The 25,908-nt window shown below is 38.8% G+C and overlaps 1 protein-coding gene across 2 annotated transcripts in view; it reads right to left on the minus strand.

Annotated features, from left to right (window-relative positions):
* The window catches only part of DENND4C (DENN domain containing 4C), a 140,944-nt gene that overhangs the window by 4,486 nt on the left and 110,550 nt on the right, over positions 1 to 25,908 (minus strand). For both annotated transcript variants that reach the window (XM_032308921.1, XM_032308920.1), the window contains 8 exons: positions 23,882 to 24,059; positions 23,090 to 23,199; positions 22,625 to 22,800; positions 17,892 to 18,074; positions 16,886 to 17,081; positions 14,413 to 14,658; positions 13,214 to 13,331; positions 380 to 530 (listed from right to left, as the gene is read on the minus strand). In XM_032308921.1, coding sequence (XP_032164812.1) covers positions 380 to 530; positions 13,214 to 13,331; positions 14,413 to 14,658; positions 16,886 to 17,081; positions 17,892 to 18,074; positions 22,625 to 22,800; positions 23,090 to 23,199; positions 23,882 to 24,059 — 1,358 coding nt within the window. The remainder of the gene's footprint in view (positions 1 to 379; positions 531 to 13,213; positions 13,332 to 14,412; positions 14,659 to 16,885; positions 17,082 to 17,891; positions 18,075 to 22,624; positions 22,801 to 23,089; positions 23,200 to 23,881; positions 24,060 to 25,908) is intronic.

Below are 25,908 nucleotides of genomic sequence, written 5' to 3' on the forward strand. Positions count from 1 at the left end.
AACAGGTTTTTTTGTTTTGTTTTGTTTTACTGTCCCACAAGAAAATAAAAGATGTGCAGGTATGACAGGGCCTGAACAAGTAGTACATATGTACTGACATCACTGCTAACGAATTCATAGGTTTCCAGTGAATAGCAGTAATGTTTCCCCAAAGACTCTACATTTTAGACATGAAAGAACTACCTCCTAAATTTTATTCTTCCACACGCGATTTTTATAATATTTGCTCAAGTATGAACAGATACATTTGGGCAGCACTTTTTGAAACAGTCAGGTGTTCTACACTGAGTATGTTTCCTTTACAACTAGAGATATTCTAAAAATAATACTTAAACATGAAATTGTCTTGAGTGGCATGAAGCAAAAACTGGATTCCTACCTTTGCCTTTTCATGTCTGGCTTTATTAGCTGTGAAAGTAGGTTGATGGGTTTAAGAACATCATTATGTTGAATACTCTGCCTGATGGTTTCTACTAAAGTGCTTGTTTCTTCTTGTTCCTCTGACAGGAGAGATAATTTCTTTTCAGAATCTAATAATAAGAACACAGTAAATAAGAATACTTTTAATTATTTTTGTTTAAAGAGTTTTTCCCCCAGAGTTGTAGCATTTTCTACAAGTATTGTCTTTTATTCAACACTGCCCCCCCCACCAGTAAAATTATGTATCAATGTGGACAGCTAAAAAATATTTTTCCTGCTTTCTTCAGATACGGAAGTCCAGTCCCTTTGCCTTCTCCCTGAATGTAGGGGTTCCTTCTTCAGGCTGGGATGTGATATCTTGTACTCTGGCAGCAATCGTGACCATGAAGCAAACTTAACCAATGGAAAAGGCACTACAACAGGAGCCTGGGTCGCTGATGACAGGAGTTACCTCCCAGTCATGGAGTATCCACTTCATAACTTCTTTGAGAGAGAATAATCTTAACCTGTTTAAGCTTCCATTATTTGCTATTAAATATAGCAGAGTATAATCCAAATTGAAACAAGGGTAATTCCAGAATTACTAAGAACAAATACTTATAGATTTCATAAATTACAAAAGAGCTTTAATACTAGGATTTAATCATTCTAATATTAAAAATACACAAGTCCAGGTGCCTGGATAGCTTGGTTAGTTAAGCATCCAACTCTTTGGGTTTCAGCTCAGGCCATGCCTCCTGGGTGAGATCAAGCCCCATATGGGGCCCCACTCTCAGTGCGGAGCCTGCTTAAGAGTCTCTCTCCCTCTGCCTTTGCCCCTTGCCCTGTTCGTGCTCTCTCTCAAAAAAAAAAAAAATAAGTAAATAGGGCACGTGAGTCACTCAGTGGGTTAAACATCTGCCTTCAACTCAGATCATGATTTCAGGGTCCTGGGATCGAGTTCTGCATGGGCTCCCTGTTCTGCGGGGAATCTACTTTTCCTTCTCCCTCTGCCTGCCACTCCCCTGCTTGTGCTCTCTCTGTGTCAAATAAATAAACAAAATATTTTTTAAAATAAGTAAATTAAAAACTCAACAAAGGGTGATTGGCCTGGAAGAAAGGGAAAACTTTAACACTGCAGGTAATTCCAGCAACTATACAATTTTCTGTGTACCCATGTTAGTTGAGATGGAAATATGTATCCAGTAGCTCCGTAGTCAGCCTCAGTTAGAGTGCCTGTCATAGAACAAGCTACTGTGTTTTTCATTCAACACAGCCTCTTAATAAAGACAACTAGCAGAACTTCATTTGTATTCAAATAACAAAGTTCTCTGTTAAAAGGAGAAATACTGGCTGCCACGGGTTCTGATTCCAGCTCTTCCACCTGCTACATGATGGTCTTTGAATATATTTGACTTTTATGCTGTGCTATGATCTTAGAACCTAACCTAAATATAATCTGCAACTTTACTGTTTCTCCCATAGTTCAGTTTTTTAATTACTATTTGAGAAATAATTCCCATTCAATTCACCCACTTAAAAGTGTATAATTCCATGACTTTTAGTATATTCATGAAGTTTTGCAACCATCACAATCAATTTTTGAAGATTATCATTCCCCCAAATAAACCTATCAGCAGTCCCTCCTCTATCTCCCCAAACCTTCAGCCACAGGCAACCACTAATTACTTTTTCTCCACAGATTTACATGTTCTGGATAGTAATATAAAAGTAATCATACTGGGGCGCCTGGGTGGCTCAGTGGGTTAAGCCGCTGCCTTCGGTTCAGGTCATGATCCCAGGGTCCTGGGATCGAGTCCCGCATCGGGGGTGGGGGGGGTCTCTGCTCAGCAGGGAGCCTGCTTCCTCCTTTCTCTCTGCCTGCCTCTCTGCCTACTTGTGATCTCTCTCTGTCAAATAAATAAATAAAATCTTTAAAAAAAAATTCTCTTAAAAAAGAAAAGTAATCATACTTTGTGTTTTGTGAGTGGTTTCTTCTATAATGTTTTCTAATTCATCCATATTGTAGTATGTATCAATATTAATAACTTTTATTTCTAAGTAAGAATCCATTGTATGGATGTACTATACTTCATCCATTTCTCAGTGGATGGACATTTAGGATGTTTTCATTATTTGGCTATAAGAAAATGCTGTTAAGCACAGTGTACTACTTTTTAGACATATGTATGTTTTCATTTCTCTTGGGTGCATACCCGAATGCTACTGCTCTGTCTCATGATAACTGGGCCATTTGGAGAACCTTTGAAACTGTTTTCCAAAGCAGCTACTTTTTATTCCACTCAGGCGTGTATGAGGATTCCAATTACTCTATATCCTCACCAATACTTGTTAGTATCTGATGCCTCAAATTAAGGCCTGCCTAGTGAGTGTGATACAAGCAGGGGTGGAGGGAGGGAGGGACAGGGGGAGAGAAATCCTCAAGCAGACTCCCCACTGAGCTGCAGGTGGGGCTTGATCCCAGAACCTGAGATCGACCTGAGTTCAAGAAATCAAGAGCTCAGCCAACTGAGCCATCCAGGGGCCCTCTATTTTATTCTTTTTAATGCTATTGTAAATGGGATTATTTTTGTATTATTCATTAAAAAGTATATAGAAATACAGTTAATTTTATTTAAATTAGCCAGCATATAGTACATTAGTCTTTGGTGTAGTGTTCAATGATTCCTTAGTTGCATATAACACCCAGTGCTCATCATATGCCCTTCTTAATCCCCGTCACCCAGTTACCCCACATCCCCCCCATACAGGTAATTTCTGTGTATTGCTCTAGTATCCTCAACTTTGCTAAGTTATTACTTCCATATAGGGTGTGTATTCTCTCTATATCTTTTGTTAGATTACTTTTATTGTTGAGGAGCCTGACTGGCTCAGTTGGTTGAGTGTGTGGCTCTGGATTTCAGCTCAGGTCATGATCTCACAGTCGTGAGATCAAACCCTGCATCAGGCTCTGCAATGGGCATGGAGGTTCCTCCTTAGGATTCTTTCTCTCTCCCTCTCCCTCTGTCCCTCCCCAACCCTGCTCATGCTCTCAAAAAAAAAATTTTTTTTGGAAGTTTACATCTCTTAACTCCATTCACCTATTGTGTCCATTCCTCACATCCGTCCCCTCTGGCAACTACCAGTTCTCTTTATGACTATTCCTGTTTTTTTGTTTTTATAGATTCCACATATAAGTGAAACCATGCAGTATTTGTCTTTCTCTAACTTATTTCACTTAGCTTAATGCCCTCAACATCCATCCATGATACTGCAAATGGCAGGATCTCATTTTTAATGGCTGAGTAATATTCCATTATGTAGTACTCCACACACCTGTTATCTTCTTTATCAATTTGTATTGGTTGCTGGACACTTGGGTTACTTTCATACCTTGGCTACTATAAATAATGCAGCAAACACAGTGTTTTTTATTTCTTTGGGCAGAAACCCTGTAGTGGAATTACTGGATCATATGGTAGTTCTAGATTTAATTTTTTGAGAAACCACCATATTGTTTTCCACAGTGCTGCACCAATTTACATTCCCACCAACAGTGCACAAGTTCCTGTTTCTCTACATGCTCAGACCACGTGTTCTTTCTACTCTTCTTGATATTAGCCATTCTGACTAGTGTGAGGTTCACTGTGGTTTTGATTTGAATTTCCCTGATTAGTGATTTTGAGCACCTTTTTATGTGTCTCTTGGCCATGTGAATGTCTTCTTTAGAGAAATGTCTATTCAGGTGATCTTCCATTTTTAAAACTGGATTATTTGTTGTTGTTATGTAAGTTCTTTATATTTTGGGTAATAACTCTTTACTGAAAGTATCATTTGCAAATTTCTTCTCCCAGGCAGCAGACTGCCTTTTCATTTTGTTGATGGTTTCCTTTGCTGTGCAACATCTTTTTATTTTGATGCAGTCCTACAGTTTATTTCTGCTTTGGTTTCCCCAGCCTGAGTAGACATACCCATAAATATGTTGCTTATAGGCACCTGAGTGGCTCAGTGGGTTAAGCCTCTTGCCTTCACAGCTCAGGTCATGGTCTCCGGGTCCTGGGATCAAGCCCCACATCAGGCTCCCTGCCCGTGGGGAGCCTGCTTTCCCTCTCTGCCTGCCTCTCTGCCTACTTGTGATCTGTCAAATAAGTAAAGAAAATATTTAAAATATATATATTGCTATGCCATAGTCTAAGAAATTAGTGCCTATGCTTTCTTCTGGAGTTTTAGATTTTAGGTATCACATTTGGGTCTTTAATCTGTTTTTAATTTATTTTGGTGTAGGGTGTAAGAAAGTGGTCCAGTTTCATGCTTTTGCCTACAGCTATCCAATTTTCCCTTTTGTTGAAAAGACATTTTCTCCATATGTATCTCTTGCCTCCTTTGTCATAGAGTAACTGGCCATATAAGAGTATGGGCTCTGTATTCTGTTTCACTATGTAACTATTTTAGTGCCAGTACCATACTACTTTGATTACTATAGCTTTGTGCAGTGTATCTTGAAATCTGGGATTGTAAGCCTCCAACTTTGTTCCTCTTTCTCAAGATTACTTTGTCGGGGCGCCTGGGTGGCTCAGTGGGTTAAGCCGCTGCCTTCGGCTCAGGTCATGATCTCAGGGTCCTGGGATCGATCCCCGCATCGGGCTCTCTGCTCAGCAGGGAGCCTGCTTCCTCCTCTCTCTCTGCCTGCCTCTCTGCCTGCTTGTGATCTCTCTCTGTCAAATAAATAAATAAAATCTTTAAAAAAAAAAAAGATTACTTTGTCTATTTGGGATCTTTTTTAGTTCCATACAAATTTACGATAATTTTTTCCAGTTCTGTGAAAATGCTATTGGCATATTTATATGGACTGCATTGAATCTATATATTATTTTGGGTAGTATGGACATTTTAATGAGATCAGTTCTTCCAATCCATGAATATGTTGTAACTTTCCATTTGTTTGTGTCATCTTCAATTTTTTTCATCACCGTCCCACAGTTTTCAGAGTATAGGTCTTTTACTTTGTTAAATGTATTCCTTGGTATGTTATCCTTTTTGGTACAATTGTAAATAGAAGGGTCTTCTTAATTTCTCTTCCTTCAACATTGTTTTTAGTGTATAGAAATGTTATCAATTTCTGGCTATTACTTTTTTTTAAAAGATTTTATTTATTTATTTGACAGAGAGAGATCACAAGTAGGCAGAAAGGCAGGCAGAGAGAGGTGGGGGGGAAGCAGGCTCCCCGCTGAGCAGAGAGCCCGATGGGGGGCTCGATCCCAGGACCCTGAGATCATGACCTGAGCCAAAGGCAGAGGCTTAACCCACTGAGCCACCCAAGCACCCTCTGGCTATTACTTTTATAACTCCACTGAATTTTAATAGTTTTGTGGTCAAGTTTTTCAGGTTTTCTCTATATAATATCATGTCATCTTCAAATAGTGTAGTTTTACTTCCTCCTTTCAAATTTGGATGTCTTATTTCCTGTCTGACTGCCACAGCTAGGATTTCCAGTACCATGTTGAATAAAAATGGTAAGGGTAGACATCCTTGTCTTGTCCCTGATCTTAGAGGGAAAGTTTTCAGTTTTCACCACTGAGTATAATCTTAGCTGTGGGTTTTTCATATACGGCTTTTTTATGTTATGTTCCCTCTAAACACATTTTATTTAGAGTTTTTATCATGAATGACGTTCTTTTTTTCAGAACCTAATGAGATGATGTTTTTCATCCTTCCTCTTATTAATCACATTAATTGATTTGTAAATATAGAATCCTTGTTGTATCCCTGGAATGCATCTTACTTGATCATGGTAAATGATCCTTTTAATATACTGTTGAATCTGGTTTGCTAATATTTTAAGGATTTCTGCATTTATGTTCATCAGGGATATTGGTAAGTAATCTTTTTGGTAGTGTCTTTATCTGGTTTTGGTATCAGTGTAATAATGATGGCCTTGTGGATTGAATTTGGAAGTTTTTCCTTCCTCCCATATTTTTTTGGAATAGCCTAAGAAGACCAGGTATTAACTCTTAAGTGTTTGATAGAATTCACATGTGAAGCTGTCTGGTCCTGGATTTTTGCTTGTTGGGAGTTTTTTGATTACTGATTCAATTGCATTACTAGTAATCAGTCTGCTCAGATATTCTAGTTCTTTCTCATTCAGTTTTGAAAGACTATGTTTTTAGGAATTTATCCATTTCTTCTAGGTCCAATTTGTTGGCATATAATTTTTCACAGTATTGTAATAATCCTCTGTAGTTCTATGGTGTTAGTTGTTATTTCTCCTTTTTCATTTCTGATTTTACTTGAGACCTCTTTTTTTCCTAATGAGTTTGGCTAAAGGTTTATCAATTTCATTTACCTGTTCAAGAAGCCAGTTCTTGGTTTCATTGATTTTTTTTTTTTTTGTCTCTATTTATTTCCACTCTAACCTTTATTATTTCCTTCTTTTTAACTTTTGAGCTATGGTTTTTTTCTTGTTCCTTTAGATGTTAGAGATTAGTCTGTGACTTTTATGGCCTTTTGACATAGGCCTGTGGTGCTGTGAACTTCCCTCTTAAAACTGCTCTGGCTGCATCCCAAAGATTTTGGACTATGGTGTTTCCATTTTCATTTATCTCCATGAATTTTTTCTTTTAATTTGCTTTGATTAACTTCATTGACACACTGCTTATTTAAGGGCATGTTGCTTAGCCTCCACCTGTTTTTTCCAGTATTTGTCTTGTAACTGATTTCTAGTTTCACACTGTTGTGGTCAGGAAAGATGCTTGCTAGTATTTTAGTCTTACTGTTTTGCAACCCAACATCGATCTATCTGGGACAGCGTTCCATGTGCACTTAAAAAGAATGTGTGTTTTGAGATGAAATTCAATTTTTGTGAATATTTGCTTTATATATTTAGGTGCGCCTAGGGGGGTGCTCAGATATTCAAAACTGTTACATCCTATTCTTGGACTGATTCTGTTATCATTATGTAAGGCCCTTCTTTGTCTCTTGCTACACTCTTTTTTTTTTTTTTAAAGATTTTATTTATTTATTTGACAGACAGAGATCATAAGGAGGCAGAGAGACAAAAGAGAGAGAGGAGGAAGCAGGCTCCCTGCTGAGCAGAGAGCCCGATGCGGGGCTCGATCCCAGGACCCTGGATCATGACCTGAGCCCAAGGCAGAGGCTTTAACCCACTGAGCCACCCAGGCGCCCCACACTCTTTGTTTCTAATCTATTTTTTGTCGGATAAAAGTATTGCTACCCCATGGGACGCCTGGGTGGCTCAGTTGGTTAAGCGACTGCCTTTGGCTCAGGTCATGATCCCGGAGTCCTGGGATCGAGTCCCACATCGGGCTCTCAGCTCCATGGGGAGTCTGCTTCTCCCTCTGACCTTCTCCCCTCTCATGCTCTCTCTCTCTCTCAAATAAATAAATAAAAAATCTTTAAAAAAAAAAAAAAAAAAGTATTGCTACCCCAGTTGCTTTTGTTTTGTATGCTTCCATTTGCATGGATATCTTTTTCCATCCCTTCATTTTCACTCTGTTTATCTTTAGGTCTACTGTGGGTCTCTTATCAGCAGCACAGATGGGTTTTCATTTTTTGAAAATTCCTTGTGTCACCCTCTTTTGATTAGAGTATTGAGTCCATTTATATTTAAAGTCATTATTGAATAAGGTATATACTTATTGCCATTTTGTTAATTGTTTTCTGGTTGATTTTGTTTTCTGGTTGTTTTGTAGTTCTCTTTTCCTTTCTTCCCTTGCTCTCTTCCCTTGAAGTATCAGGGCTTTCTTCAGTGTTACGCTTTCTCTGTTATTATTTTTTGTATGTATTACAGGTTTGTGATTGTGGTTACCATGGAATTCATACGTAACATTTTATGTATATAGTGTTCTATATTATTAAGTTCATCGTTGCTTAAGTTTGAAAACATTTTTAAAGCACTAGAGGTTTACTCCCCCTCCATGTTTTATGTGTACAGTGTCCTATTTCTTTTTGTGTATTACTTGACTGATTTTTGTAGATCTAATCCCATCATAATTTTCTTCAATTTATGGCCTTTTCTTTCCACTTAAAAAATTCTCCTTAATATTTCTTTTACGGCTTATTTAATGGTGATGAACTCCTTCAACTTTTCTTTTTGAGAAACTCTTTCTCTCTCCTTCAATTCTGAATGATAACCTTGCCCAGTATTCTTTTTTGTAGGTTTTTTCATTTAACGACTTTCAGTGTATCATGATCTTCCCTTTTGGCATGCTAAGTTTCTATTGGTAAATCAGCTGACAGGGACCCCTGGGTGGCTCAGTGGGTTAAAGTCTCTGCCTTCGGCTCAGGTCATGATCCCAGGGTCCTGGGATCGAACCCCACATCAGGCTCTCTGCTTAGCAGGGAGCCTGCTTCCCCCTCTCTCGCTGCCTGCCTCTCTGCCTACTTGTGATCTCTCTCTCTCTGTCAAATAAATAAATAAAATCTTAAAAAAAAAAAAATCAGCTGACAGGGATGCCTGGATGGCTCAACTGGTTAAGCTGCTGCCTTCAGGTCAGGTCATCAAGTCCCACATTGGGCTCCTTGCTCAGCAGAGAGCCTGCTTCACTCTCTGCCTCTGCCTGCTACTCTGCCTCTGTTCTCCCTCCCTCTCTCTCTCTCTGACAAATAAATAAATAGATAGATAAATAAATAAATAAATAAAATCTTTTTAAAAAAATCAGCTGACAGCCTTGTGGGGTTTCCTTTGTATGTAACAGTTTTATTTTCTCTTGCTGTTTTCAAATTCTCTAGCTTTAATTTTGCCATTTTAACTGTGTGCCTTGTTGTGTTCTGTATACACAGGTTCATCTTCTTAGGGGCTTTTTGTGCTTGCTGGACCTGGGTGTCCATGTCCTTCCCTAGAGTAGGAAAAATCTTTAATTTGGGATATATTCCTGTCTCTTCATTTTGTCTGATTCTGTTTGTTTCTCTATATTAGGTAAGTCAGCTGTATCTGTGTGTCTTGAAAGTAGTGGCCTGTGTAGAAGAGGTCCTGTGGTGCCGTAAAGCGCAATTCCCCCCACCCCATCACCAGAACCAGGTACTCCAAGAGCTTTCTTTGTGGGCTCTGTGTGTCCTCTTGTGGCTGAGCTGTGACTGCTGTGGGCATGCTGGCGGGGGGGGCTGGCCCTCAGCCCAGCTGGCTGCAGTTAGCACTGTGGGTGCACCAGGCAGGGTCTGAGAGGTCCAGCTGTAGCCGCCATGAATGCACTAGTGTGTGGGGCTGGCCCTCAGCCTCGCTCTCTGCCATTAGCCTGAACCACAGCTGTGGGCACACTGCTGGGTGCAGTGCCTGTGCAGCCAGTTAAGAGGCCAGAATGCAGGAACTGCAGACATGCTAGTGTGTGGGCGTGTTTACCTCCTGCCCCTCAGGGCAGCAGTCACTTTGGGAGGACACCTTTCCCAGCCAGGGCTGCCTTCAGGAGTGGCAAGGCAGGAGCTACTTTGGCAGGTGGGTTGGACGGGAAATGTCAGGGTGGGCATGCAGTGCTCGTAAGGCACATGGGGACAATACTGGCTCCCCCAAGTATCTAGCTATCTAGGCTGGGGGAGGGCAAAAAAAAAAAAGGTGCCTGGCAGCACTTGCATTCCTGGAGAAATATGCAGATTCCTGCCCCTTTGGTACATGTCTTAAGAGTAGTCAGTAAATCCTCTTTCACATATACCCTAGGTACTTTTTTCCACACTGCTGCTGCTCTGCTGTGTCCCCAGCGAATTACCCAGCATGCTGTCTCTTTAAAAGTAGGGACACGGTTTCCTATCATCCTCTTGCTTTTTAGTTAATCCTCTTGCTCCTCAGCTAAACACTACGGATTTTCAGAGCCAGAAATTACAGGGACTTGTCTTCTCAGTCCACGTCCCCAAGGCCAGGAGTGGGATTATTATTCCCTCCTTCCTCCATGTTTGTGATGTCCCTCCCATCTGTGTTTAGTTGTGCTGGGAGTTTGGTTCCCAACTGCCCCTCTGCTCCCTTTTGATATGGTCTGTTCAACTAGATTTGGAAGACACATTTTGCCAGTCTTCAGGTCATTTTCAGAGTTAGTACAACAGATATAGCTGTTGCCTTAGTTTGTCTGTGGGACAAAGTAACTCAGGACCCTCGTACTCTGCCATCTTCCCTTCTTCCTTTAAAAAAAAAAATGTATATACATATACACACACACATATATATATATTTTAAACCAATTATGGTTCCTTTGCTGGGAAGTGGATCTCTGAAGCTCCTCTTCCAGAAATCACTGGAAATCACTACCATTCCAGAAATTATCACCCAAGTACTTAATTCTTGTGTCTTTCAATGTCATTTACAGGTCAGTTCTTCAAACAGCCAATCAGGCCATTCTTGAGAGCTCTAAATTTTATTGCCATCACAAATTAAAAAATATTTTGAAACACTTATGCATTTCAAGAGAGGTAGGAAAGTAACTAAAGAAATAGCAACTCTGGGCACCTGGTGGTTCAGTTGGTTAAGCAACTGCCTTTGGTTCAGGTCATGATCCCAGAGTCCCAGGATCTGGTCCTGAATTGGGCTCCCAGCTCTGCTGGGAGTCTGCATCTTCCTCTGACCTTCTCCCCTCTCATGCTCTCTCTCTCCCTCCCTCTCTCAAATAAATAAGATCTCTAAAAAAAAATAGCAACTCTATTTTTTTTTTTTTAAGTAGGCTCCATACCAAGCCTGGAACCTGAACTCATGACCATGAGATCAAAACCTAAGCTCAGATCAAGAGTCAGATGTTCAGCTAACTAAGCCACCCAGGTGCCCCTAATTCATTATTTTTTAGCATAAATTTCAAGGCTCTTCTCCTTCTGTTTAAAAAAAAAAAAAACAAACCACAGGGCGCCTGGGTGGCTCAGTGGGTTAAAGCCTCTGCCTTCGGCTCAGGTTATGATTCCAGGGTCCTGGGATGGAGCCTCTCTGCTCAGCAGGGAACGTGCTTCCTCCTCCTCTCTCTCTGCCTGCCTCTCTGCCTACTTGTGATCTCTATCTGTCAAATAAATAAATAAAATCTTTTTTTTTTAAGATTTTATTTATTTATTTGACAGACAGGGATCACAAGTAGGCAGAGAGGCAGGCAGAGAGAGAGTGAGAGAAGGAAGCAGGCTCCCTGCTGAGCAGAGAGCCTCGATCCCAGGACCCTGAGATCATGACCTGAGCCAAAGGCAGTGGCTTAACCCACTGAGCCACCCAGGCGCCCCTAAATAAAATCTTTAAAAAAAAAAAAAAACCACAAAGAAATATCAGAACTAAAACAACAAAAAGACAAAAACAGCTTGTAATATATTTAAACTGTAATTTTGTGACCAGCATTTTCAAGGGAAAAAAATTTTTTTTTACTTAGAACTGGAAGAAAATTTTAATAATAGCAAAATAGCAATAGATTTTTAAAAGTGAACTGTTCCCTTTCCCATCTGAGGCACCACTGTTAATAGTGGTTTTAGACCTTCTTATATGTATATATTAAAAACATGTATTTTGAGTGGCTGTTTTGTTTTAATTAAAAAGATCTTATACTGTTCCAAAACCTGCCCCTTCTCCACTTGATACATGACATCCGATGCAGGCACTTATATGCAAATGACTCATGCCAACATTTCATTACTCTCCTGTTAAGTATTTATGTGAAGTTTTTCATTATCACAAATAATCATACAGTAAGCATCACTGTGCAGACAACTTTCCATACTCTTATTTCTACAGAACAGAGTTGTCTTACTGTATTTGCTGAGTTAAAGGGCACGGATAATATAGGCCACATTCTTCTCTAGAACTGTATCATTTTCATGTCTAACAGTGTATCAGAGTGTTCCTTTCCTCCATATCCTCAAAAAAATTGGGTAAAATAAAGTCTTTTGCCATTCTGATGTAACTAAGTTAGTACTTTCCCTTTTTTAATCAAAGAAATTGGTATTTCACTAAATGAGACTGAGCATTTTTTCATGTTTGTGTTATGAACTGAATTATGTTCCCCCAAATTTGTAAGTTGAACCTCGAACCCCCTATTTGACTATATTTGAAGACCGGGTCTTTAAAGAAGTAACTAACATTAAATGAGGTCGTAAGGGTAGGGGCCTAGTCTGAGATGCAGGTGCACACAGGGAAAAGACCATCTGCAAGCCAAGGAGAGAGGCCATAGGAGCAAAACCTGCTGACATTCTAATCTTTAACTTCCAGTCTCCAAACTGTGAGAAACAAATTTCTGCTGTTTAAGCCACCCAGTCCTTGGCATTCTGTCATGGCAGCCCCAGCAAACCAGTACGTCATGTAATGTTCCTTCCATGAACTGCCTATTGATACCATGTTCACGTAGCTACTGGACGGTGCTGTCTTACTGACTCAAAGGACTTTGGAATACTGGATGATCCCTTTTTAAATGCCCTGTAAAAATATGCTCTAAATGTAAGGCTGAAAATCTTTGAGGCCAGCATCTTTGAGATTCGTATCCATATATTTGAAATTATGATCCTATACCAACAACACATCCAAATTATTCTTCCACTATATAGAATTTACCTTCCCAATACTTAACCAAAATTGGCATTTGACAGAAAGATGACAAAATACTCTTCAACTCCCTGACACAGTCAAATGGGTCAGTAAAAGAGCAAATCAATTTGATCTAAAATGGAAAGACTCTTCATTAAAGAGATACTAAAAATGCATGAAAAATTTTAAAATAGAGCAGAATAATTTGTTTCTCTCACCTCCTTAATTTTATTTTTTACCCCAGCAGTCTGTTCTTCTTTATTGCTAAATAGTATTCTACTGTATGGATCGTACAGTTTGAGTCTTTTAGGTCTTTAATTCTGTTTTACTTACTAAAATTCCTCCATGAGACGTACAAAGGTTCGCCCGGCTCCTGATGAAGGTTGATATTATCCCATAATAGCTGAATATACACAAGTTTGCTATCCTGGGACAGAGATGACAGCGGAAGCTAAAAGATCAATAGAGAGTATTAGTCACCATAAGCATAATAATAATTACCAGTAGATCTAGCACAGCTTGGTTATATAAAACAAATGAGTTCTTTCAAAATTCTGGACCTAAAATTTTAAGCAAAAATTTTAACTTTCTTTGTGTCTGATGATAAATATTCCTATTTTTCTCAAGTGCAGGTTTCTCATTCCTACTTCCACAGACTGGAAAGACAACTTGGTAGCTGGCACAGTGGCCACCTGAAAGATTAGTCACCACTACAACAAATTTTAAGGTTAGTTTCTACTATCTTATTGTGCAGACTGCTAAACTTAAATGAGTCAAAAGAGAGTATAATGCTTTAAGCAAAGATTGTGTTGTGCCCCTGGTGTATGCTGGGGCATCTCTCAGTAATCAGTATCATAGAATGAAGGAACTCCAGGAAGCGCAGTGACTCCTGGATCCGGCACCCCAGCCCAAGGACAGTAGGGGCTACAAAGTCAGACAGGCAGACTGTGGTCTTGGCTCCCCACCACGTAGTATTCATGTGACCTTGCAGAAACCATGTAACTAGTCTAATCTTCAATTGTATCATCTGAAAAATATGGGTAAAAGACCTTTAAAATAAAGTTGTTGTGAAAATTTCAGCTGGAGATTTGATAGTTCAGAATAAAAACTACCTTTCCGAGCCACCCTTTCAAATAGACATAACCATATAACTAAATTCAGGCCAAACAGATACATAGATAAAATGTTACATGCAACTCCAGGAGCTATCCCCAGAGAAAGAAGACATACTTTTCTCCATCCACTTTTATCCTTACTGCTGGCCAGAATGTGGATGTGATAGTTGGAAACAGGGCAGCCATCCTGGACCAGGTATAGAACTTAGAAACAGAGGTAATGCGCAGCTGAGCAAAAAGACAGAAGGATCTCAGGTCCCTGACATTATACCATTCCAAGACCACTTACCCAAACTTTTATGTGAGAGAGAAATAACCTACATCTTGTTAAATGACTGTTGTATATTCTCTCTTACTTGAAGTTATGCTTCATTCTAACCAACCACAATGTAGTATAACCATGTGTAAGTACCCTACCTGTACACCCCCATTACAGTGTTCAGATGTGAGGATGAGTCCTGGCAAGTTACTAGGAAGGTCCAAACGTCTGAAATACCAAACGAGGTTCCAGAAAATGATCGGATGTTGATTGATGAAAGAGGATGTGTGAATCACTTGATCACCTTCATTTTCTAGCAAAGATTCAAGTTCTTTACGAAGCACTAGAGGACTCAAGTACGGCACAGAAACAGGGGGAGGATTGGGTCTTTTTCCTAAAGGATCCTTTAAAAAATAAAAATACAGTAAGAAGTGAATATTACCTATTCTGTATGTTTTAGAGTACTTCTCTAAATTATGCTTTATCTATCCTTTCAAAATCAGTGATTTCCGACCCAGTGCTACATGTAGTATACTCTAATGAAAACCTAAAAAAAGAAAAAAAAAATACTTTACCATAAATGCCCTGAAGTTAAAGGATTACAAAAGAAAATTGATAATCCATATAATAGGCCCTATTTTAAACACTGAAAGTTTCTCTATTTTTCTAAGAAATACTACATTCCAGGTGTTTTATGATTCCCCCCAAAAAGTTGACTTTATCTTCTTTCTAAAACTCTAAACAAATGGAACAGTCTTTGTGTTAGTATTTGATGACTCCTTTTATAATTATATCTACCTGTAAAAGTCTGCTTTTACATTTGATTGCAATAAAAACTAAAGAGCAGTCTTACAAATCAAATAACAAATGAAGAAAGAATCCAATTTAGTCTCTGTATCAGAATAAAATGCTTATGACCAATTCATTAATGAGTATCCTTAATGCCCAGGCTGAGGTTTCCAAATACCATTTCCTCTAAAAAGACCCAGGGTTTCTCAGAGAAATGGCTGATTCTAGGTCTAGAGAAAGAGATATATCACATGAGCATGAAACATCTTGTCATACAAGAAAGCAAGGAAGCGGGTGCCAGGGTGGCTCAGTTGGTTGGGCGACTGCCTTCAGCTCAAGTCATGCTCCTGGAGGCCCGGATCGAGTCCCGCATCAGGCTCCCTGCTCGGTGGGGAGTCCGCTTCTCCCTCTAACCCTCCCCATTCTCATGCTCTCTCTCACTCTTTCTCAAATAAATGAATAAAATCTTTTTTAAAAAGGCAAGGAAGCTTAAAAAAATTTACAAAAGGCTACTAGAATTGTATCAAAGGGACTAGGGCACCAATTCGTAGAGGTTTCTAGCTGATCGAAGATGGGATAAGGTAAGTATTAGTAAGGATAGCAACAGCAATGATGTAAACACAAATGTTTCAATCAGTGAGTTCATAATGATACCCTATTCCTCTAAATTAATTGATCACCTGGGAGAATGCTAGGAATCCAACTAATTTTTTTGAAAACTGGTAAATAAAAGGAAAAAAAATCAATCACCCTATCTTTACAAAGTAAACTCTGTGTTTGGAAAAGCAAACAGAAAACAAAGGGCAAGTTTCTCTTTATAGATGTACCCCATATAATAAAGACAATTAGACTATCACCCTTTATAGCTGGAAATGAGTAATGTGATCTGGGCAATGGGGCATTTAATAGCTATCAGCATCAGGAAGAAAGTTCATGTTTTCTATTGAGGGACATCCCACCACTGCTATTGTCTTACAAAAATAAACCACAAAAGAAAAACCTGACTCTGATCAAACTTCTAGATAATTAGGAGGGTTGTACAAGACCAGTGCTCTAACCCCTGAGCTATGGAGCCTTCCCCTAATTAGCAGGGTTGTAATCAACAAGTATGTTCCAAGGTCAAAAAAAGGGTCTACAAATTTAAAAAGACTAAAAACCAAATCAGCTGTAATGTACAGATATTATTTGATCGTTCTTCAAACTACAAAGCACACACAAACTCGACATTTTTTTAAACCATTAGAAATTTGAACAGAGGGGCGCCTGGGTGGCTCAGTGGGTTAAACCGCTGCCTTCGGCTCAGGTCGTGATCTCAGGGTCCTGGGATTGAGTCCTGCATAGGGCTCTCTGCTCAGCAGGGAGCCTGCTTCCCTCTCTCTCTCTCTCTCTCTGCCTGCCTCTGTCTACTTGTAAACTCTCTCTGTCAAATAAATAAATAAAATCTTAAAAAAAAAAAAAGAAATTTGAACAGAGATTGAATAATTTGGTATTTTTTTTAGTTGTATAATGGCATTGCATTTCTGTATTACTCTTAAGAACTATGTAGTATATACTAAAATATTTACAAATGGAATATATAATGTTTGGAGCTTGTTTCAGAAGAATCTAGGAAAGAAGTAAATAAAGGTATACATGAAAGAACAATGACCCTAAGGTGAAAATTACTGAAGCCAGATGGCAGATCAAAGGAATTCATTACACTCTTTTGTTTAGTTTTGTACATACTTGAAATTTTAAGAAATTCTTAGTCTGCTTATGAAAAATTCTTATCACTTGTGGATTATGTGCTGCTCTAATAAATACTTACATGAATACACAGATAATTATCATCTTGTTACATACCACAACTTCCTGCAGACTGTTTGGGAGACTGACTGTTGAAATGCCATGAAACGGTCGCTGGGAAAAGTCAATATTTTGCAAGGGACCTCCAACACTGTGACTTCGAGTCAAAGATACATTTCGCTTTGAAAAACTATTAGGCGCAGGTGAAATTTTCATAGTTTGGACTTCTCCACTGGCTCTCTTTATTTCATCACTTTAAAAAAATGAAGAAATGCTGTGTTTGTGCTGTAACACAATCTAAACCTGTCCAGCTAGAGTATTTTCTACAACGAATTTTGAGTCTACTGACTGTACTGGAGAACAATCAGTACCACCTTATAAGATTTACATTTTCTTCAAGCATTGTGAAAGGAGTCAGAAGAACAGGATGGAGTAGATGATTCACCAGAGTCATCTACTCCATCCTGTTCTTCTGGTGAACTCTGGTGAACGGTGGGAGAAAGACAAAGGGTAGTAACAGATATTCTTTTTAAAAGACTAAGTGCCCACTCAGTTGTTTTATTCAAACATCGTTTCATCTTTACTAAACAAAATCATCTAGAATTATGCAACCAAGTATTATAGATTCTTTGATAAGTATTTAACCTCTACCAGGCCATGATCCACCTAAGGACAAAGAACAGATCTTAATTTTTTTATTTTTAGTCCTTAGCATCATGCTTTTAATAAATATTTGATTCAATCAGCATTTAAGAGGAAGTAGTATATTTCACAATAAAGAGAGTAGGTCTCTGGAAACTGGCAATGACTACACTAAAAGGGAAAAATACTTTGTACTCTTGTGAAGTTCATTTTGTAAATGGACACTGTAAAACAATAATTTCAAAAATGGTTTATCATCACATTCATTCATTAGATATGAACAATACATCATAGTAAAATGTTAAGACTGAATTTTTTAAATGCCATAATTTATGCCCATATGCATCAAGTTATCTTTAAAAATAGAATTTTTACAAGGGTACCCAATTTATAGTGCAGACTTCTCTGTATTCTGTGGTACCTTGATTCAGTTGCAGAGATGGTTTCTTCAGTTACGGTCTGGTTTTCCTTTGGGAAATCCATAAAGTTGATCAAGTCAGGTTCTGCTGAACTAGATACAGGTTTGTGCTCTGAAGGTTCACTAGCCAATGGAATGCTGCCGCTTTGTAAACTGTCACCAGAGGTACTTGGTTTCAGGAAAAAGCTAAACACGAGCAACGAAAAAAAAATGTCTTTAAAAACCTAGAACCGGGGCGCCTGGGTGGCTCAGTGGTTTGAGCCTCTGCCTTCGGCTCAGGTCATGATCTCAGGGTCCTAGGATCGAGCCCCAGGTCAGGCTCTCTGCTCAGCAGGGAGCCTGCTCCCCCCCCCCCCGCCTGCCTCTCTGCCTACTTGTGATCTCTCTCTCTCTGTGTCAAATAAATAAAGAAAATCTTTAAAAAAATAAAAAAGAAAATAAAAACCTAGAACCCTAGGGATGCCTGGGTGGCTCAGTGGGTTAAAGCCTCTGCCTTAGGCTCAGGTCATGATCCCAGAGTCCTGGGATTGAGCCCCACATTGGGCTCTCTGCTCCGCGGAGAGCCTGCTTCCTCTTCTCTTTCTCTGCCTGCCTCTCTGCCTACTTGTGATTCTCTGTTTGTCAAATAAATAAGTAAAATCTTTAAAAATAAAATAGGGGCACCTGGGTGGCTCAGTGGGTTAAGCCTCTGCCTTTGGCTTGGGTCATGGTCTCAGGATCCTGGGATCAAGTCCCGAGTCAGGTTCTCTGCTCAGCAGGGAGCCTGCTTTCCCCCTCTCTCTGCCTCCATGTGATTTCTGTGTGTCAAATAATAAAGTCTTTAAAAAATAAATAAATAAATGAAAACCTAGAACCCCTGGGGCACCTGAGTGGCTCAGCGTGTTAAGCAGCTGCCCAGAGTCCTGGGATCAAGCTCCACATCAGGCTCCCTGCTCTGCAGAAAGCCTGCTTCTCTACTTACTTGTAAGCTCTCTCTAGCTGTCAAATAAATAAATAAAATCTTTACCAAAAAAAAAAAAAACAAAAAAAAAACCCACCTAGAACCCTCTAAATTTCATATTTATTACTTTACGATAAAGCAGTCACTGATGAATTTTACACAATCCACAGAACTACTGTCTCTTCCAAACATATACCACATGTGCACACACACACCATGTTATCATTCTCAATCCTCTCTTGTCATAAACTTTTTTTTTTTTTTTAAAAAGCTTTTATTTATTTATTTGACAGAGAGGCAGGCAGAAAGGGGGAAGCAACCTCCCTGCTGAGCAAGAATCCGGATGAGGGGCTTGATCCCAGGTCCCTGAGATCCCACTAAACCACAGGTGCCCCTTGTCATAAACTTTTCAAATGAAAAAGCTCTCAAAGTCATTACCATTTGGTGTTAAGATTCTTTAAAGAAAGCTATGAAGAAGATGGAAAGCAAAACATTTCATTGATTTTCTGAGTTAAAAAAGAGAGAGGGAGACAAACCCTGAGACACGCTGGACTCCAAGAAACAAACAGGGTTTCAGAGAGGAGGAGTGTGGGAGATGAGGCAGCCGGGTGATGGGCATTAAGGAGGGCACAACTGTGATGAGCACTAGGTGTTATTCACAACTAATGAACCACTGAACACTACATCAAAAACTAATGTACTGCATGTTGGCTAACTGAACATAATAAAAAAAAATAGAGCAGCAATGGCATTTTAGCATGTATTAACCTATAACTGTGTATGGTAGCCTCTCCCTCATAAATATACATTTTGTCTCAAGTCATTTCCTCTTCCCCTTTATCCATTATTTTGTTTCATCTTATCTCTGTCCTCTTTCTGGGTGGAGATGAAGTGAGGGTTGGCCCTTGCAAGGGACATGACGAGAACTCTCTGAGGTAATGTTCTACATCTTAGTAAGGGTTAAATCTGCATCAGTGTATGCATTCAGTTTTCAAATGGTACATTTTAAATGGAGAGATGGGCATCTGGGTTTCACCATAAGAAAAATCTTTAAACTTAAGCTGCAAGTTTGAAATTTTCTATAATGACATACTGGGGAGGAAAATCAACAATGCTCCTTTATACCTTCACAGAAAATATAAAATAAGGTACTTAACATAATAGCTTACAAAACACAATTAACTCAACAGAGAAGTATATGACTATGGAGAATAATTTAAAACAAAAGAACATAAAAGACAATCTAAAAAATAGAGGTATGGGCGCCTGGGTGGCTCAGTGGGTTAAGCCGCTGCCTTCGGCTCAGGTCATGATCTCAGGGTCCTGGGATCGAGTCCCACATTGGGCTCTCTGCTCAGCGGGGAGCCTGCTTCCCTCTCTCTCTCTCTCTCTCTCTCTGCCTGCCTCTCCATCTACTTGTAGTCTCTCTCTGTCAAATAAATAAATAAAATCTTTAAAAAATAATAATAATAAAATAAAATAAATAAAAAATAGAGGCATGTTCATAGATAAAAGAATAATGTTGAAAATGTCCATTTTCCCCAGATTAATCTATACATCTAATGCTGCAATCTCAATGAAAATTCCAGCTGAATTTGGGGATGGGGAAGGGGGACACTAAAGTTGCTCTAAGCAAAATAAATAAATAAATAAAATGTCCATGGCGGGGAGTTTACCCTATCAACCAGATATAACACAACACTGATCAAAAATAGACTAGACCAAAAAAACAGGGAACACAGAGGCAGGGTGAGGTGTACTTGGGAATGTATTTTACGATAAAGGTGATGTTACCTATCAATGAAGAAAGGATAGGAAACAGTCTCCTTACATGAAGAAAAAGAAAGCTGTATACCTACCACCATACACAAACACAAAGGTGTATTCCAGGTGGATTAAAGATCTAAATATCAGAGGTAAAATACCAAGCTAATGAAAGAAACCTCAGGAGAAATTCTTCATGTCCTACAGATGGGAAACGACTTTTATTTTTTATTTTTTTAGAATTTATATATATATATATATATATATATATATATATATATTTTAAGATTTTATTTATTTATTTGACAGAGAGAAATCACAAGTAGATGGAGAGGCAGGCAGAGAGAGAGAGAGAGAGAGGGAAGCAGGGACTTGATCCCAGGACCCTGAGATCATGACCTGAGCCGAAGGCAGCGGCTTAACCCACTGAGCCACCCAGGCGCCCCGGGAAACGACTTTTAAAACAAGACCAAAAGCACAAATCATAGGGGGAAAATTAATGGATAATGACATCAAGATGAATGCTTTCAAGGAATTAATATAAAGAAGATTTAAGAATCAACAAGAAAAAGTTAACCAAAAAATGGACAAGGTAAAAACATAAACAGGCAACTCACAGAAAATGCTGGAATAATTAACAAGAATATGAAGAGATAAACTCACTGATATTCACAGAACTTAAAACAAAAACAAAATAGCACTTTATATTCATAAGAATACAAAAAAATGAAAAGTGATAATATCAAATGCTGGTACGGATATACAGTAATGAAAATTCTTAGGCATTAGTAGTGAGAGTACTGCCATATGGGATCTATCTTCCATTGTTTCTTGAAATCATGAATGAAAATGACTCAATGACCTTGCTGCTAAGACTATTATTCTGAGAGGAACTATTTCACAAGTTCAGAAGGAGACATATTTTACAGTGCACTGCCTCACTGCAGTGGTATTTATAGGAACAGAGACCTGGAAGCAACTGAACCGATACAGGATAATGGGTAAGTAAAATTAAGTATTAACTTCCTACAGGAGGAAAGGAATAAACTAGATGTACATACGGCAACTCAGCTTTTAAACTGAGTAATAGAGATTATTGTATTCTAATTATGTAACTTAAACTGCATAATCATGCAAAACTATGTATTTTATGAAGGTATATATTCAAAGGTATCACACACAGTGGAGTCAATGTCTTTGTTGGATAAAGGAATGAGAGTGGGACGGGGGGAAGAGCTAACAAGAGAGGATCCTTGCACAAAGCAATGATGATAGTGCATCAGGAATTAGAATACGATTTCACTCAGCTCCACACCTGAAGCTAAAAGGAAAAACTAAGCTAAGAAGACACACCTGTACAGTTTGTTTGTTTGTTTTTTAGAGATTTTATTTATTTGACAGAGAGATCACAAGTAGGTAGAGAGCCCGATGTGGGGCTCAAACCCAGAACCCTAAGATCATGACCTGAGCCGAAAGCAGAGGCTTAACCCACTGAGCTATCCAGGTGCCCCGATTAGATTTTTCAAAAGCAGCTAAAGGTAGACAGTAATATGAAGCTTGTCTTCTCCATAAAACAAACAGAATATTAAGATCATTATTTAAGCAGTTATCAAACTCTTGATTACTTAATGAGTAATCATAGATCACCTACTCTCTTTTCGATTCCCTGGAATTTGGTCATTTCACTGTACAGAGCACTACCATAAAGGGTTAACAAGTTGGGAGAAGAGTCAAAAAACCCCCATTGCCCGTGCCTTTAGTTTTTTCTTCTAGAATATATAAAGTCACTGAGAAAGAAAGTTTAAAGATAAATATTGAAGTTCTCAATCATCTATGTTTAGCTCCAAGAATTAACTACTACTGATAACTGTGTATTAAATAAACTGGAAAAGTAGTCTCCTATACTGGCGTATTTTCTCCTCCAGTAGCGAGAGTGAAGGAGAGAGAAGAGGGTCAGCTGGAGGGTGCCGTGACTATTTCCCTCTCCCTCGAGGAGTCATGCCTTCTGAGAAGGAGCTTTCACAATACTAACCTTGCAGAGCCTCTCAAGTCTTTAAATTCTATGTTGAGAAGAGGCAAGAAGTTGCTTTTACAGAATGGACAGGTGGTATTCAAATTTGAGTCATCTGCCGTCCATCCAGCCATAATTTCTTCATCATAAACTAAAGCGCTACAAGCTCTGCACTGGGAACAACTTGACATCAAAACCTAAGAGTAGAAAAGTGCAGACACTGAGAACTTGCATAGTGAAGTCATCTCCACAGACCATCCTTTGGAGACACAGCATTTTACTCATTTTGTTGATCCAATTTAGAATTAAGTTCAGTCACTGTACAGGTAAAACTAGCAGTCTATTGCCTTACTTACATAAGACAAGCAAATTCAACAAAATGATTTACTCTTCGGTCTACAAGGGTATCACGAATTCTATCCAGTCCCATTCTGAAATAAGCATGTTTACAACCATTCTACCATGTGCAGAATACAGAACTTTTACCTCCATTGCACAATTCTGATAGATGCTAGACATGCTGGTGTTTTGAGAAGAACCGTGATCTGATTTTTCACAGTCCTGCCCTTTTATGCTTCTTGGAAATGTAGGTTCACCTAAAGAGAAGTAAATGTAACACATTATATAAGACTGTCCTTATTCTTTGGAAATGCATACTAGAGTATTCAGGGGGAGTATAATGAAGTCTACGATTTATTTTCAAGTGGTTCAGTATAAAAATTTCTGTAGGTATATATCTAAAATTAACAACAGTTAACCCTAAGTGGAGAATATGTGATCGATCATTATATGATTCTTTCGTCTATTCAGGACATCTGAAATTTTTCGTAACAGAATGTTGGAAAAAATAAATAGAACTTAAATTTCTTAAAATAACATAGCACTAAGATATTTCAGTGACATAGCCTAGGGCTTCTCAAACACTGGTATACATCTGATTTATCCCGAGAGCTGGTTAATAATATATTTCTAAGGCCCCAATCCCTCACATTCAGTCTGAAAAGTTTTAGCCTGGGACTTGGACATTAGTCCATATTTTAAAATAAATTCCCCGTGTGATTTTGACAACAAACTAAAGTCTGAGAACCAATGAGAGAGTCCACAAACACAACTAAGGTGACTGGAACACTTAGAGATCCTGTAAAATAAGTGATAGTACGATGTGGCTACACTCACCGTCTATCAGATCATCTCAGCAGAGGGGGTCTATTGTGTAATGTGGCAGGCGGAGGGAAAGGTACGGGCACATAAATGACAGGAAAGGACCGTCTCTCCTACCTGTTGAGTACTGCAGTTTTCCTGCATCTCCACTGCTGCTGCTACTGCCAAGGCTTGTGTTGCTCTGGGTAAGTTCACTGGGAACCAACCCTGCAATATTCATGTTAGGTGACACGTTCTCCCCCAAAATATGGTCTTCCAGGCCAGCTGGGAAGCTGTAATCTCTGTTTGTTTCCTCCTTTAATGGAAAAGAATAAAACCCCACATACGTAAATAGTATCTTCCCCAATAAGAATATATTCACTCTGCCCTTTTCAGAATTAAACTTCTCTATAGTCCTTAAACTAATCATCTCCTCATTTTTCAAAACCATGAACTACTCTCAGTATTATTTGGAATTTTCTTTCCACACTCTAATTCAAGCAATGACCTAGAATACTTTTAAGATTTTGTTTCACCCCTGGTGTATGTTGGGATGTCTCTCCAATAATCAGTATCACAGAATGAAGGAACTCCAGGAAACTCAATGTCTCCTGGATCAGGCACCCCAGCCCAAGGACTGGAGGGGCTACAAACTCAGACAGGCAGACTGTGGTCTTTGCTCCCCACCACGTAGTATTCATGTGACCTTGCAGAAACCATGTAACTAGTCTAACAAAATTATATCATCTGAAAAATATGGATATGAGAAGTCCTTTAAAACAAAGGTGGTGTGAAAATTATAGCTGGCAATATGATTTGCAGAACAACCAACCATCCATACTACAGGCAAAAATAAGAATAAAAGTTCCAAACACTATAGTTCTTAACTGCTAGTGACTGCTGATGCTTTAGTTTAGAGAGAAAACATTTCATTCAACAAGCAGGTTCCTTTCTGTTTCTGCTTTAAAGAAGACTCGTGTCTTGTTATAAAACCACGTTAAGTGATAGAACAATTAAACAGATATGTGAAACAGGAAATAAAAGCACTTATATTACCAACACCCACACAGTACAATTAAAATCTTTATGTATATCCTTCTAGTCATTTTAAAATGTGTATATATATATACTTTTACAAAATAGGATAGTTTTTTAGCCTATTGTCATGTAATGTATTTTGATGTCATTAAATCTTAATTATTTAATCCCAGCAACCTAATCCAGTTTACTGATGGACTTCAATGCATTTGGTAAATCTCTGTTGCTTAAGCATTCAGAATGCTTTCAATTTTATGTTACACTGATGAATTCCTTTGAGTTGTTTTTATACATATCCCTAATTATTTCCTTAGATTAAAATCTGGATAAAAGTTATGAACTTTTTAAAAAGACTTTGTCTACATTCCTTCATTTGGAAATATTTATTAGGTATAACCTATTTGCTTTGTCAGGCACTAGTACCAAGGTTGACAGCAATGAAAACAAAAGAAAGATTAAGACATGTGACCACCTGAAATTTACAGTCCTATATTCCAAGTCCAAAGTACTCTGTAGAAAGGTGGTTTTTTTTTTTTTACTATTTTTATTAACACTGTTAGATAAAATTTCAAAAATAGAATGGCTCACTCAGTCTACTTCAAGGTAATGCTAGGTTAAGATACTTTTTTTTTTTTTAAAGATTCTATTTATTTATTTGACAGAGAGAGATCACAAGTGGGCAGAGAGGCAGGCAGAGAGAGAGAGAGGAGGAAGCAGACTCCCTGCTGAGCAGAGAGCCCGATGCGGGACTCAATCCCAGGACCCTGAGATCATGACCTGAGCCGAAGGCAGCGGCTTATAGGTTAAGATACTTTTGAAGCTAGCTTATTTTGTCTTTCCTTCACTGACCTTGTAAGTTCTTTTAAATGCAACAAAATGCAACTCTGTCTTACAGAACTCAATATTACTCTTTCGTTTCTTAGAGATGGGGAGAGAGACAGAATTTATAACAGTAGGGCGCCTGGGTGGCTCAGTGGGTTAAAGCCTCTGCCTTCGGCTCAGGTCATGATCCCAGGGTCCTGGGATCGAGCCCCACATTGGGCTCTCTGCTCAGTGGGAAGCCTGCTTCCTCCTCCCTCTCTCTCTGCCTGCCTCTCTGCTTGTGATCTCTGTCAAATAAATAAATA

The sequence above is a fragment of the Mustela erminea genome, chromosome 12 (genome assembly GCF_009829155.1).
Source record: "Mustela erminea isolate mMusErm1 chromosome 12, mMusErm1.Pri, whole genome shotgun sequence".
In the NCBI taxonomy this organism is placed as follows: Eukaryota; Metazoa; Chordata; class Mammalia; order Carnivora; family Mustelidae; genus Mustela; species Mustela erminea.